This window comes from Ranitomeya imitator, chromosome 4, assembly GCF_032444005.1.
Source record: "Ranitomeya imitator isolate aRanImi1 chromosome 4, aRanImi1.pri, whole genome shotgun sequence".
Classification (NCBI taxonomy): Eukaryota; Metazoa; Chordata; class Amphibia; order Anura; family Dendrobatidae; genus Ranitomeya; species Ranitomeya imitator.
Window position 1 is genome coordinate 677,618,787 of NC_091285.1, and position 16,555 is coordinate 677,635,341.

General features: G+C 42.3%; 1 protein-coding gene across 1 annotated transcript in view; it reads left to right on the forward strand.

Annotated features, from left to right (window-relative positions):
- The window catches only part of LOC138677302 (mucin-17-like), a 41,487-nt gene that overhangs the window by 16,338 nt on the left and 8,594 nt on the right, over positions 1-16,555 (forward strand). The window contains exons 3-8 of the mRNA XM_069767337.1: positions 9,349-9,450; positions 9,871-9,992; positions 10,694-10,752; positions 11,130-11,266; positions 12,508-12,582; positions 13,823-13,988. Coding sequence (XP_069623438.1) covers positions 9,349-9,450; positions 9,871-9,992; positions 10,694-10,752; positions 11,130-11,266; positions 12,508-12,582; positions 13,823-13,988 — 661 coding nt within the window. The remainder of the gene's footprint in view (positions 1-9,348; positions 9,451-9,870; positions 9,993-10,693; positions 10,753-11,129; positions 11,267-12,507; positions 12,583-13,822; positions 13,989-16,555) is intronic.

Consider the following 16,555-nt stretch of genomic DNA (forward strand, 5'->3'; position numbering starts at 1 on the left):
GTCCCCCAAGATATATGAAATTGATCGCTGTAGTTTGTTCATCTAAAAGTGATTGGCAGATAATATTCAATGTAAAAATAGGTCCACCTGCAAACAGTGCAGAGGCAAAACACTGACCTTTTTAGATTTGAACCTGGGTCTCCACTATTTAGAACATATAAACCACAGCACACCTTGTGGTCATAAGGAGTATTGCAATGAAAATGTGTAAACATTGTTTACCAAGTGATAGCCAATAAACAAGATAATAAGCAAGTGACAGCAATGAATACATACATTATGTCATCTATTTGACTTGAATGTGTGAAAACTGGTAACAAAAGCAGATCATAACTGCAGATCTTCTAAATCTCTGGTTCCTTCTACGTGTCAGGAAACCCAATGTTATCATTAATTGATGAGAAAAACAACCAGAAAATATGTATATTTGTAGGCATAAAAATAGTATTTTACCCAATGACCCATGTGCATGAGTAGAGTAACCAAGTGTAATAATAGAGACTGGCACCAAAGGGCAGCCCTGACCTCTGGCGGCAATGAACTCTGGTGGCTGACTCAACATCTGATTCCAACAACAATATATATATGTTCACAAATATGTATTTACTAGCTGAAGAGCCCGGCGTTGCCTGGGCATAGTAAATATCTGTGGTTAGTTATAGCACCTCACGTCTCTTATTTTCCCATCATGCCTCTCATTTTCTCCCTTACACCTCTCATTTTTCCCCTCACTACTCTTATTTTCCCCCTCACATCTCTCATTCCCCCCTAACACTTGTCATGTATATTGTATATACCCATGTGTCATCTCCTCCTGTATATATTTTATACCTGTATGTCATCTCTTCTGTATATACTATATACCTGTATGTCATCTCCTGTATATAGTATATACCTGTATGTCATCTCCTCCTGTATATAGTATGTAACTGTGTATCATCTGCTCCTGTATATAGTATATACCTGTGTGTCATCTCCTCCAGTATATAGTATATACCTGTTTATCATATCCTCCTGTATATAGTATATACCTGTGTGTCATCTCCATTGTATATAGTATATACCTGGGTGTCATCGGCCCTGTATATAGTATGTACCTGTATGTCATCTCCCCTGTATATAGTATATACCAGGTTGTCATCTCCTCCTGTATATAGTATATACCTGTATGTCATCTCCTCCTGTATATAGTATATACCTGTATGTCATCTCCTCCTGTATATGGTATATACCTGTAAGTCATCTCCTCCTGTATATAGTATATACCTGTGTGTCATCTCCTCCTGTATATAGTATATACCTGTGTGTCATCTCCTCCTGTATATAGTATATACCTGTATGTCATATCCTCCTGTATATAGTATATACGTGTGTCATCTCCTCCTGTATATAGTATATACCTGTAAGTCATCTCCTCCTGTATATAGTATATACCAGTGTGTCATCTCCTCCTGTATATAGTATATACCTGTGTGTCATCTCCTCCTGTATAAAGTATATACCTGTATGTCATCTCCTCCTGTATATAGTATATACGTGTGTCATCTCCTCCTGTGTATAGTATATACCTGTAAGTCATCTCCTCCTGTATATAGTATATACCTGTGTGTCATCTGCTCCTGTATATAGTATATACCTGTGTGTCATCTGCTCCTGTATATAGTATATACCTGTAAGTCATCTCCTCCTGTATATAGTATATACCTGTGTGTCATCTCCTCCAGTATATAGTATATACCTGTTTATCATCTCCTCCTGTATATAGTATATACCTGTGTGTCATCTCCATTGTATATAGTATATACCTGTGTGTCATCGGCCCTGTGTATAGTATGTACCTGTATGTCATCTCCCCTGTATATAGTATATACCAGGTTGTCATCTCCTCCTGTATATAGTATATACCTGTATGTCATCTCCTCCTGTATATAGTATATACCTGTATGTCATCTCCTCCTGTATATAGTATATACCTGTAAGTCATCTCCTCCTGTATATAGTATATACCTGTGTGTCATCTCCTCCTGTATATAGTATATACCTGTGTGTCATCTCCTCCTGTATATAGTATATACCTGTATGTCATCTCCTCCTGTATACAGTATACTAGATTGTGGCCCGATTCTAACGCATCGGGTATTCTAGAATATGCATGTCCCAGTAGTATATGGACAATGATGATTCCAGAATTCGCGGCACACTGTGCCCGTCGCTGATTGGTCGAGGCGACCTTTATGACATCATCGTCGCCATGGCAACCATTATGATATCATCGTCGTTGTGCCCGTTGCTGATTGGTCGAGGCCTGGCAGCCTCGACCAATCAGAGACGCGGGATATCTACGTCCTGTATGACATCATCGCCGCTGTGCTCATCGCTGATTGGTCGAGGCCTGGCGGCCTCGACCAATCAGAGACGCGGGATTTCTACGTCGATGCTGTGCCGGTCTCTGATTGGTCGAGGCCTAACGCATCGGGTATTCTAGAATATGCATGTCCCCGTAGTATATGGACAATGATGATTCCAGAATTCGCGGCAGACTGTGCCTGTCGCTGATTGGTCGAGGCAACCTTTATGACATCATCATCGCCATGGCAACCATTATGACATCTACGTCGATACTGTGCCCGTCGCTGAATCAGAGACGTGGGATATCTACGTCCTTTATGACATCATCGTCAAGTGTCAGGAGGACTGATCAATATAGAAGTGTCAGGAGGACTGATCAATATAGAAGTGTCAGGAGGACTGATCAATATAGAAGTGTCAGGAGGACTGATCAATATAGAAGTGTCAGGAGGACTGATCAATATTGAAGTGTCAGGAGGACTGATCAATATAGAAGTGTCAGGAGGACTGATCAATATAGAAGTGTCAGGAGGACTGATCAATATAGAAGTGTCAGGAGGACTGATCAATATAGAAGTGTCAGGAGGACTGATCAATATTGAAGTGTCAGGAGGACTGATCAATATAGAAGTGTCAGGAGGACTGATCAATATAGAAGTGTCAGGAGGACTGATCAATATAGAAGTGTCAGGAGGACTGATCAATATAGAAGTGTCAGGAGGACTGATCAATATAGAAGTGTCAGGAGGACTGATCAATATAGAATGTCAGGAGGACTGATCAATATAGAAGTGTCAGGAGCACTGATCAATATAGAAGTGTCAGGAGGACTGATCAATATAGAAGTGTCAGGAGGACTGATCAATACTGAAGTGTCAGGAGGACTGATTAATATAGAAGTGTCAGGAGGACTGATCAATATAGAGGTGTCAGGAGGACTGATCAATATTGAAGTGTCAGGAGGACTGATCAATATAGAATGTCAGGAGGACTGATCAATATAGAGGTGTCAGGAGGACTGATCAATATAGAGGTGTCAGGAGGACTGATCAATATAGAAGTGTCAGGAGGACTGATCAATATAGAAGTGTCAGGAGGACTGATCAATATAGAGGTGTCAGGAGGACTGATCAATATAGAAGTGTCAGGAGGACTGATCAATATAGAGGTGTCAGGAGGACTGATCAATATAGAAGTGTCAGGAGGACTGATCAATATAGAATGTCAGGAGGACTGATCAATATAGAGGTGTCAGGAGGACTGATCAATATAGAAGTGTCAGGAGGACTGATCAATATAGAGGTGTCAGGAGGACTGATCAATATAGAGGTGTCAGGAGGACTGATCAATATAGAAGTGTCAGGAGGACTGATCAATATAGAAGTGTCAGGAGGACTGATCAATATAGAAGTGTCAGGAGGACTGATCAATATAGAAGTGTCAGGAGGACTGATCAATATAGAATTGTCAGGAGGATTTATCAATATAGAGGTATCAGGAGGACTGATCAATACAGAAGTGTCAGGAGGATTTATCAATAAAGTGGTGTCAGGAGGACTGATCAATATAGAAGTGTCAGGAGGATTTATCAATATAGAGCTGTCAGGAGGACTGATCAATATAGAAGTGTCAGGAGGATTTATCAATATAGAATGTCAGGAGGACTGATCAATATAGAAGTGTCAGGAGGACTGATCAATATAGAATGTCAGGAGGACTGATCAATATAGAAGTGTCATTAGGACTGATCAATATAGAAGTGTCAGGAGGACTGATCAATATAGAAGTGTCTTTAGGACTGATCAATATAGAAGTGTCAGGAGGACTGATCAATATAGAAGTGTCTTCAGGACTGATCAATATAGAAGTGTCAGGAGGACTGATCAATATTGAAGTGTCAGGAGGACTGATCAATATAGAGGTGTCAGGAGGACTGATCAATATAGAAGTGTCAGGAGGACTGATCAATATAGAAGAGTCAGGAGGACTGATCAATATAGAAGTGTCAGGAGGACTGATCAATATAGAAGTGTCAGGAGGACTGATCAATATAGAATGTCAGGAGGACTGATCAATATAGAAGTGTCAGGAGCACTGATCAATATAGAAGTGTCAGGAGGACTGATCAATATAGAAGTGTCAGGAGGACTGATCAATACTGAAGTGTCAGGAGGACTGATTAATATAGAAGTGTCAGGAGGACTGATCAATATAGAGGTGTCAGGAGGACTGATCAATATAGAAGTGTCAGGAGGACTGATCAATATAGAATGTCAGGAGGACTGATCAATATAGAGGTGTCAGGAGGACTGATCAATATAGAAGTGTCAGGAGGACTGATCAATATAGAAGAGTCAGGAGGACTGATCAATATAGAGGTGTCAGGAGGACTGATCAATATAGAAGTGTCAGGAGGACTGATCAATATAGAAGTGTCAGGAGGACTGATCAATATAGAAGTGTCAGGAGGACTGATCAATATAGAAGTGTCAGGAGGACTGATCAATATAGAAGTGTCAGGAGAACTGATCAATATAGAAGTGTCAGGAGGACTGATCAATATAGAAGTGTCAGGAGGACTGATCAATATAGAATTGTCAGGAGGATTTTTCAATATAGAGGTATCAGGAGGACTGATCAATACAGAAGTGTCAGGAGGATTTATCAATAAAGTGGTGTCAGGAGGACTGATCAATATAGAAGTGTCAGGAGGATTTATCAATATAGAGCTGTCAGGAGGACTGATCAATATAGAAGTGTCAGGAGGATTTATCAATATAGAATGTCAGGAGGACTGATCAATATAGAAGTGTCAGGAGGACTGATCAATATAGAATGTCAGGAGGACTGATCAATATAGAAGTGTCATTAGGACTGATCAATATAGAAGTGTCAGGAGGACTGATCAATATAGAAGTGTCAGGAGGACTGATCAATATAGAGGTGTCAGGAGGACTGATCAATATAGAAGTGTCAGGAGGACTGATCAATATAGAGGTGTCAGGAGGACTGATCAATATAGAAGTGTCAGGAGGACTGATCAATATAGAAGAGTCAGGAGGACTGATCAATATAGAAGTGTCAGGAGGACTGATCAATATAGAGGTATCAGGAGGACTGATCAATACAGAAGTGTCAGGAGGACTGATCAATACAGAAGTGTCAGGAGGACTGATCTATACAGAAGTGTCAGGAGGACTGATCAATATAGAGGTGTCAGGAGGACTGATCAATATAGAAGTGTCAGGAGGACTGATCAATATAGAAGAGTCAGGAGGACTGATCAATATAGAGGTGTCAAGAGGACTGATCAATATAGAAGTGTCAGGAGGACTGATCAATACAGAAGTGTCAGGAGGACTGATCAATATAGAGGTATCAGGAGGACTGATCAATACAGAAGTGTCAGGAGGACTGATCAATATAGAAGTGTCAGGAGGACTGATCAATATAGAGGTGTCAGGAGGACTGATCAATATAGAAGTGTCAGGAGGACTGATCAATATAGAAATGTCAGGAGGACTGATCAATATAGAAGTGTCAGGAGGACTGATCAATATAGAAGTGTCAGGAGGACTGATCAATATAGAAGTGTCAGGAGGACTGATCAATATAGAATGTCAGGAGGACTGATCAATATAGAAGTGTCAGGAGGACTGATCAATATAGAATGTCAGGAGGACTGATCAATATAGAGGTGTCAGGAGGACTGATCAATATAGAAGTGTCAGGAGGACTGATCAATATAGAAGTGTCAGGAGGACTGATCAATATAGAATGTCAGCAGGACTGATCAATATAGAAGTGTCAGGAGGACTGATCAATATAGAATGTCAGGAGGACTGATCAATATAGAAGTGTCATTAGGACTGATCAATATAGAAGTGTCAGGAGGACTGATCAATATAGAAGTGTCAGGAGGACTGATCAATATAGAGGTGTCAGGAGGACTGATCAATATAGAAGTGTCAGGAGGACTGATCAATATAGAGGTGTCAGGAGGACTGATCAATATAGAAGTGTCAGGAGGACTGATCAATATAGAAGAGTCAGGAGGACTGATCAATATAGAAGTGTCAGGAGGACTGATCAATATAGAGGTGTCAGGAGGACTGATCAATACAGAAGTGTCAGGAGGACTGATCAATATAGAAGTGTCAGGAGGACTGATCAATACAGAAGTGTCAGGAGGACTGATCAATATAGAGGTGTCAGGAGGACTGATCAATATAGAAGTGTCAGGAGGACTGATCAATATAGAAGTGTCAGGAGGACTGATCAATATAGAAGTGTCAGGAGGACTGATCAATATAGAATGTCAGGAGGACTGATCAATATAGAAGTGTCAGGAGGACTGATCAATATAGAAGTGTCAGGAGGACTGATCAATATAAAGGTGTCAGGAGGACTGATCAATATTGAAGTGTCAGGAGGACTGATCAATATAGAGGTATCAGGAGGACTGATCAATATAGAAGTGTCAGGAGGACTGATCAATATTGAGGTATCAGGAGGACTGATCAATATAGAAGTGTCAGGAGGACTGATCAATATAGAAGTGTCAGGAGGACTGATCAATATTGAAGTGTCAGGAGGACTGATCAATATAGAAGTGTCAGGAGGACTGATCAATATAAAAGTGTCAGGAGGACTGATCAATATAGAAGTGTCAGGAGGACTGATCAATATAGAGGTATCAGGAGGACTGATCAATATAGAAGTGTCAGGAGGACTGATCAATATAGAATGTCAGGAGGACTGATCAATATAGAAGTGTCTAACGCATTGGGTATTCTAGAATATGCATGTCCCCGTAGTATATGGACAATGATGATTCCAGAATTCGCGGCAGACTGTGCCCGTCGCTGATTGGTCGAGGCAACCTTTATGACATCATCGTCGCCATGGCAACCATTATGACATCTACGTCGATACTGTGCCCGTCGCTGAATCAGAGACGCGGGATGTCTACGTCCTTTATGACATCATCGTCGCTGTGCCCGTTGCTGATTGGTCGAGGCCTGGCGGCCTCGACCAATCAGAGAGCCGGGATTTCAAGGACAGACAGACAGACAGACAGACAGACAGACGGAAAAACCCTTAGGCAATTATATATATAGATACCTGTAAGTCATCTGCTCCTGTATATAGTATATACCTGTGTGTCATCTCCTCCTGTATATAGTATATACCTGTGTGTCATCTCCTCCTGTATATAGTATATACCTGTATGTCATCTCCTCCTGTATATAGTATATACCTGTAAGTCATCTCCTCCTGTATATATTATATACCTGTGTGTCATCTCCTCCTGTATATAGTATATACCTGTGTGTCATCTCCTCCTGTATATAGTATATACCTGTATGTCATCTCCTCCTGTATATAGTATATACATGTGTCATCTCCTCCTGTATATAGTATATACCTGTAAGTCATCTCCTCCTGTATATAGTATATACCTGTGTGTCATCTCCTCCTGTATATAGTATATACCTGTGTGTCATCTCTCCTGTATATAGTATATACCTGTGTGTCATCTCCTCCTGTATATAGTATATACCTGTATGTCATCTCCTCCTGTATATAGTATATACGTGTGTCATCTCCTCCTGTATATAGTATATACCTGTAAGTCATCTCCTCCTGTATATAGTATATACCTGTGTGTCATCTGCTCCTGTATATAGTATATACCTGTGTGTCATCTGCTCCTGTATATAGTATATACCTGTGTGTCATCTCCTCCTGTATATAGTATACACCTGTGTGTCATCTCCTCTTGTATATAGTATATACCTGTGTGTCATCTCTCCTGTATATAGTATATACCTGTGTGTCATCTCCTCCTGTATATAGTATATATCTGTGTGTCATCTCCTCCTTTATTAGACCGCGTTCACACGTTATTTGCTCAGTATTTTTACCTAAGTATTTGTAAGCTAAATTGGCAGCCTGATAAATCCCCAGCCAACAGGAAGCCCTCCCCCCTGGCAGTATATATTAGCTCACACATACAAATAATAGACAGGTCATGTTACTGACAGCTGCCGTATTTCCTATATGGTACATTTGTTGCTCTTGTAGTTTGTCTGCTTATTAAACAGATTTTTATTTTTGAAGGATAATACCAGACATGTGTGTGTTTTAGGGCAAGTTTCATGTGTCAAGTTGTGTGTGTTGAGTTGCATGTGGCGACATGCATGTAGCGACTTTTGTGAGATGAGTTTTGTGTGGCGACATGCGTGTAGCAACTTTTTGTGTATCGAGTTGCATGTGATAGGTTAGTGTAGCAAGTTGTGTGCAGCAAGTTTTGTGCATGGCGAATTTTGCTCGTGGCGAGTTTTATGTGTGGTGCGTTTTGAGTATGTGCAAGTTTTGTGTGAGGCAACTTTTGCATGTGTTGCAACTTTTGTGCATGTGGCAATTTTTCCGCGTGTGCAAGTTTTGCACGTGCGGCGAGTTTTGCGTGAGCCTAGTTTTGCATGTGGCGAGTTTTGCGCGTGGCGAGTTTTGAGCGGCGACTTTTGTGTTTCAACTTTTATGTGGCGAGGTTGGTGTATGTGTTCAAGCACGTGGTAGTTTGTGGCGCCTTTTGTGTGTGTGTTCATATCCCTGTGGTGAGTTTTCCATGTCAGAGCCCCACCTTAGCATCTGTACGGTATATACTCTTTGGCGCCATGGCTCTCACTCTTTAAGTTCCCCTTGTTCACATCTGGCAGCTGTCAATTTGACTCCAACACTTTTCCTTTCACTTTTTCCCCATTATGTAGATAGGGGCAAAATTGTTTGGTGAATTGGAACGCGCGGGGTTAAAATTTTGCCTCACAACGTAGCCTATGACGCTCTCAGGGTCCAGACGTGTGACTGTGCAAAATTTTGTGGCTGTAGCTGCGACGGTGCAGATGCCAATCCCGGACATACATACATACATACACACACACATTCAGCTTTATATATTAGATGAATGCATTATAACCATATATCTCTTTCCTACAGAGCAATGTCACAATGGAGGCACTTATGATGGAATAAAGTGCATATGCCATGAAAATTTTTATGGACCCTTTTGTGAAAACGTCATAGACAGAGTTGTGATCGGTAAGAATCTCATCTTAAACTATAGGGTGGGCCATTTATATGGATGCACCTGGGTGGGCCATTTATAAAGTTGGATCCAAAATGGCTGACTTCAAAATGGCCGCCATGGTCACCACCCTTCTTGAAAAGTTCCCCCCCCCCCATATACTAATGTGCCACAAACAAGAAGTTGATATCACCAACCATTCCCATTATATTTAGGTTTATCCATATACATGGCCCACCCTGTACATTTATGTGATTTTGGAAATATATGTGATGGGTAAAAGATATGGGATTCAAGAAAGCGGGTAAGAGGATGGGATTAGACTTTGCTGATGCCCGTTGATGTTTTTAGAGATATTTAGAGCAGTTTTAGAGCAGAAGAGATTTTTTTTAGATCTTTATTCAGTTATTCAAGCCATCATTCTCTCTACACAGGACCGAGTGTCACCACGACTGTAAACGTGAGGCTACGATTCATTCACTTGGAGTTTGATAATAATTTGAAAGATGATAAATCCGATGAGTTTAAAAAGTTTGACACGGATTTCAAAAAAGATGTAAGTATTTAGATCATTTTCATCACCTCTGCATATTCTGTAACCTACCCTTATCGAGGGGTCTAATAACAGAATACAAATAGTATACTTTTTGCTTATTAGTATCTGCTTACCCTTTGTTTTGTCACGAGATGTCAATGTTATATTTCCTAACGCCTGGCCACCTGGTGTTTGTCATGGAAGTCCAGGCTGCTAGCATGTAACAAAGTAAGATAAGGGTAGACCTCTCGTATCTACGAGTCTGTAGTGACCACTACACGGTCCGAGTCTTGGCCTTTATTTGAGGCATGCAATTGAGAAATATAGAACTCAGCCAGGATCCATGACTAAGACTCCAAAATGTCAGAAGTTCCCACGATACCCAGAGAAATATTTTTTTTAGGACACCCTTTAACCCAGATACTAGTTATAGTGGAGGTACTAAGCTATTCTAAGAGTTTGGACCAAATATAATGGGAATGGGTTGAATATTGTCAATATCAAGAAGTTCCACTACGGAAAGAAGAATGAGCTGGGCAAGCAAAGTCAAAAAGGACATGGGTTGTTCACTGAGATCAGGTGGAGCTTAAATGTAGAATGGTAGGAGAGCCAAGAACTAGTCAAACAAGTAGTCGGGTCATGGAGGTCAGCATAGTCGGGATTCATTGGGGCTCACTGGAGATCAGAGTGTAACATTGCTCCCTTTATTTTCACCATAACAGATGAAAGTTGTCTACAAAGATGTTCCAGGTTATAAGGATGTGAAAATTCTGTCCATCAGGTAAATAATTGCGTGATTGGTATGAACCTTCTCAAACATTGGCCTCACACATAGTTACAGAGGTTTGTTTAGCGGTGGAAGGTGACTCAACACAATATTACATTAATCATAACTTTAAGACATGTTTGGATTACCATCTGACCATCGGCAGAGATATGGGGCACAGTAGCTCGATTTTCCACAATGATGTATCCGTATGTTGGTTAAACTTTTATGATGGGCATGGCAGGAAGTATCATGGAACTGCTGAGGAGATGAAATTTTTTGGGTTTTACCTATTAACTTTACTAGAAAATTTTTGATCTTAATACGATGGAAATTAGGGGTCCAGGAGTTGTGTTTCTGTTGGGATAACATGCTATACCTCTCATCAACAGAAATGGAAGTGTTATGGTGGATTATGATGTTATTATCGAGATAGAATTCAAGTCTGACATCAATGTAACGCAGCAGTATAAAGACGTCTTGAAAGATGTAGAAACAGGGATGAGCAGTATCGTATGTAAGAGTTCTGGTAAGTAAAAGCGTGCGAGACCCGATTTCACTCATATGAAAGCTATGTGCTCCTCCATATATGCGAGACTGTACAAAAGTTTTACTCAGTAGTGTAAAAAATGCTGCAAAGTAAGAATTTTTCCAAAACTAGAAGTGTTCTCTTGGCTTATTTTTGTATCAGTTAACTTCTTATAGATACACATGCACACAGTTTTTCAAGGAACTCAGCATGGAGGCTCTTCTAAAAATATCAGAGACGTGACCCCAGATCTTCTGTGTATGAGGCTTTTGCGGATCCTTCATGTGATCCCAGACAGACTGGATGATGTGAGATCAGGGCTCTGTGGAGCCGGATCATCTCTTCCAGTCCTCCTTGTCCTTAATTACATTGGTTGTATATTTGCTGTCATTTAGCTGCGGCAGAATAAATTTGGAGCTAAGCGGACACTGATGGCATTTCATGATGGGTAAGTATCTACGTGTACGTATTAGCATTGAGGACACCAAGAAATGGGCAACATTGAGGGCTGCAGATATAGTGGTAGGCCAAGAAATCTTAGTACAGCAGACTAAAGACACATTGTGCTTACTTCCCTTGGAAGTCGAAAGATGCCCAGTAGTGCCATTAGCTCAAAACTGGGAGCAACCAGTGTGCTTGTATCAACTGTTTGGAGTCTTCTGGCCAGAAGTGGTCTTCATGAAAGAATTGTGGCCAAAAACCCAACCTTCTATATAGAAACTTTGAGGACTCCAAGAATTGGCCAACAATAATAGCTCCATTTTTGACAGCATTCTTACTGAGAAAGCAATTTTTTTACTTTTGCGCAGTACTGTATATAGACCATGAGAGCTTCGTCTGTGTAGAAATAAGCAAAATGCTCCTCCTCAAGGAATTTCAGGCTAAAACGATCTTTCAAACTGTAACTTGAACATAGTAATAATAAGTGAAGATGATATTGTTCGCTTCCAGCTTAGAAAACTTTAACTCGTTTTGTTGCTGGCACTCAAGTATATGTAACTGACATGGGTGACCAAGTGAGAAAGAGTCCATCTTGGGTTTAGACTCCTTATCTATTCTAATGCCCCGCCCCCCCTCTGCCTGTTTAGGATCTGGTGAATTAAAGGGTCTACATCGTAAATGGTATTTCACCATAACTGTATTCACATTGAATATAAATTGCATTCTAAACCACATTGGTAACAAGGACTTTGTTCTGTAGTTGAACAGTTGAATTAATTTATTTTTTTTTTAACTCGCAGAAGATGTGAAGATTAGTAATTGCATTTCTGATGAATTCCAAATTACAGAGACTAACGATCTGAAAAGTGAAAAAGGTAAGCAATGTGTTGGAGGAGAGATGACTTTTGTAGGAAAACTCTGGCCACTACATTGACTAAAGTGTTAGATCCTCCGGGGCGGGGCGGGGCATGAGTCTGGCCACTACATTAACTAAAGTGTTAGATCCTCAGGGGCGGGGCATGACTCTGGCCACTACATTAACTAAAGTGTTAGATCCTCAGGGACAGGGCATGACTCTGGCCACTACATTAACTAAAGTGTTAGATCCTCAGGGGCGGGGCATGACTCTGGCCACTACATTAACTAAAGTGTTAGATCCTCAGGGACAGGGCATGACTCTGGCCACTACATTAACTAAAGTGTTAGATCCTCAGGGGCGGGGCATGACTCTGGTCACTACATTGACTAAAGTGTTAGATCCTAAGGGGTGGGGCATGACTCTGGTCACTACATTGACTAAAGTGTTAGATCCTAAGGGGTGGGGCATGACTCTGGTCACTACATTGACTAAAGTGTTAGATTCTAAGGGGCGGGGCATGACTCTGGTCACTACATTGACTAAAGTGTTAGATCCTCAGGGGCGGGGCATGATTCTGGTCACTGCATTGACTAAAGTGTTAGATCCTCAGGGGCAGGGCATGACACAGAGTTCTTTGGATTCTCTTTATATCCCTGGGTCAAATATTACTTTCCATGCCCTAAATAGGTCAAAAGCAGTTTATTATTTACACAATCACACTGGCACCAACATCAGACCATGCTAATGGCCAGCAGGTTACACCAGAAAAATTACCCCCGCTGCATTAAATAAATAGCCCCCAATCAGGTGGATTTGTGGTTCTGCATCACCAGGATGTGGTCTTTCATTCAAATAACCACCATCTAGAACTATAATCCGGACTGTGGTGGTTGCTGCAGGGGAAATATCTGACTAGGAATGTGGAAACTATTGCAAAATCAGCTTTTTACAATGTGCATGAGAATGCCGGCCTACAGCAATTAGCTAATCACTGAGAGACGATCCTAAAGAGCTCATCTCCATGGTCCTCACATTATAGAAGGAGGTCATCTCAGTAAAAAAAACAACCTTTTTATCCATTTTACCAGGGGAAAAGTCAATTCTTTGTTCTAAATTTATGTCTGTTTGGGAGATAATTGACCATAATGCTGGAAAAATTGGGCGACATAGCACAGTATACACACACATTGCATAGCACTTAGTGAGGCAGATAAGGATTGGTTATATGTTGCCTGAAATTTTTTCATCATCTACAGAATTGTGCTTAACCAACATCTCAGCTGGTTTTCAAGACTTTTACGAACCAATAGTTGGGGAGACAGGACTGGTTTGCGTTTCTCAGTGTGACGCAGTGTCAACAAAATATACAAATTGTCAAGATGGAATTTGCCAAATCATGAACAATACTGGCCCACATTGCCTGTAAGTAATGTTTAAAGGAAATAGTCAACTTCACTAGGCTTCAATTTGTGATTTTGTACCTTAATCTCACGCTGTACATTGTGTCTTCTCTTTGCCTTCCAAACTATCCACTTACAAAATTATTAACATCAGTCAGAACCAGGTATGTACATCGAAATCATGGGGCCTATTGCAGAAGTTCTATTTGAGCACCCAAAAAACCTTAATATTCGGCTGGGTCTCAGAAGAACATATCTCACAACTTTTCAACCTTTAAAAAGTAATTTTCCTACTATTGACGCCCATAGATAGCCTTTTCATTGTCCCCATAAAATATGATGCCTCCAAAAAACACAATGTGATAGCTCCACTGTAAATTCTTCCCCAGTACACTTCACACACTTGTTATGATAACCCTACTGTACCCTCCTCTCCCTAACCTCCCCTCCTGAAAAGACACAACAATCCACATTGTATAATAACCCCCACTAGCCCTCTAAACAGTATAATAGCCCTCACCCAGCCCTCCAAACAGCTTACTGGCCTCTATACATTGCTCTACACAGTATGATGGACAACACAAAAACCTTCAAACTGTATAATATCTTGCATACACTATAAAGGCCCCTGCATCGCCCTCCAAACAGTATAATGGTCCTCACAAAGCCCTCCAACAGTATAATGGCCCCCATATAGCCCCGTATACAGTATGTTAGGGGTCGAGTTCCCGCTTCTGCACAGGGGGAATCTCGAGCCACTTCCGCTGCGGTCTCCCATTCTTGTCCAGCCGCAGTGGAGCCTGCTCAGCAAGGACGTCGGTCCCAGCGTCTTGCTCATTCTCACTCTGTTCTGAGAGTTAGTGCTGCTTCTCCAGTCTCTGCCATTAAAGTCAGTGCTGGTCAGCAGCGAGCGGACTTCTCTGGGACTAAGTCCTTGTCTGCATGTACTGAGCATGCCCAGCGTAAGGTCTCCCGTTGGAGATCGAGGGTCATGTGCTCAGGCTCTGCAGCACATTCCATTGGTCCTCTTGGCAGGTCCTAGAAGGGCAAAAGTGCTGTGGCCACTTCCTGTGCTGCTGTTATATAAACTGCGCATGACCGCACGGCCATGCGCTAGTATTGTCAAACAATTGTTGATGTGTGTATGTTGTGAGTGCAAGTCGTCCTTGGAAACCCCTTCCCTATTGAATGTCTGTTCGCGGAAGGTGTATGGCTGCTACCTAGCGCCCGACTTAGCCTACAGCACTAAAAACACATCTCAGCGTCCTGTAGCTGTGCCTGCCAGTACGGCGCCGTGCGCCTGTCTTGCGCTTTCCATACCCGAGTCTGGGTGGTTAGTGGCGTCCGTTAGTGCGGCATCGCTCGCACTCTTGTGCACTTATATTCCTTAAGGTTCTCTACACACCCAGTTGCGGTGTTACGCCAGCAAGGGTCTAATCGGGCTCCAATCCCTTCTGGGGTTAAGTCCGCTGACCACTTGCTCGCGCACTAGTGCGGTACTGCGGTCCTGTGGATTAACAGGATCGCTTTCTTCACGCTGGGTGAGGTTTAACCCACGCGTGTATCCTTTAGTGTACCGCCATATTGTCCGTCTAGCTAGCTGCAGGGTCTTTTACCTGCACGGTGGACCTCGGACTGCGAACGCACCTAGTTTCTTACCATCTATACATGGTGCGTTCCGCCAGTCCTTAACAGAATACTAGCGCCAAGGTCTGGCTAGTATGGCGGACATTCAGCAATCTTTGCGGTATATCCAGCAGTTGGAGGGTAGGTTGAAGGTTCTCGAGAACTCAACCTCAGCTGTGGATGTTACCGCAGTTGCTGTAAAGGCTGCTGGCGTGGCGGCAGCAACCTTGTCCACTGCCACCCCTGTTCCGACATTATCCCGCCTCCCGTTGCCAGAAAAATTTTCTGGAGATTGCAAAACTTGTAGGGGATTCGTGAGTCAGTGCTCTATCCACCTCGAGCTCCTGGCTGCACGTTTTCCTACAGAGCGGGCTAAGGTGGGATTTATTGTCTCGCTGTTGTCGGACAGGGCGTTGGAGTGGGCTACGCCGCTGTGGGAGCGTGATGATCATGTGGTGCAGAGTGCTCCGTTGTTTCTGGGCACGCTGAAAAAGGTCTTTCTAGGACCTCAACTCACCCATGATACAGCGCTCCAACTACTGGCATTAACTCAGGGTGAGTCCTTGGTCAGCCATTTTTCTGTCCGATTCCGTACTTTAGCTTCCGAGCTGGAGTGGTCGGACAAAGCCCTTATCCCCATATACTGGAGGGGCCTGGCTGACCATGTTAAGGACGCTCTGGCCACTAGGGAGATTCCTGCCACACTGGAGGAGTTAATATCTATTTCTACTCGTATAGACCTCCGTTTTAACGAGCGGAGGTTGGAACGAGCCCAGTGTAGGCAGAGGTTTCGGCTGGCTCCTACCTTCGCCAAACCTTTGGAATCCCCAGTCCAGGCATCTGAGTCACATGAGACCTTGGAGGTGACACGAGCGGGATCTAAGTCTCAGTCCGCTCGTGCACATAAGGTCCGTCATGTTTGCCAGCAGTCAGGACGTCTTGTCTCCAAGAGTCCTCAGCGGT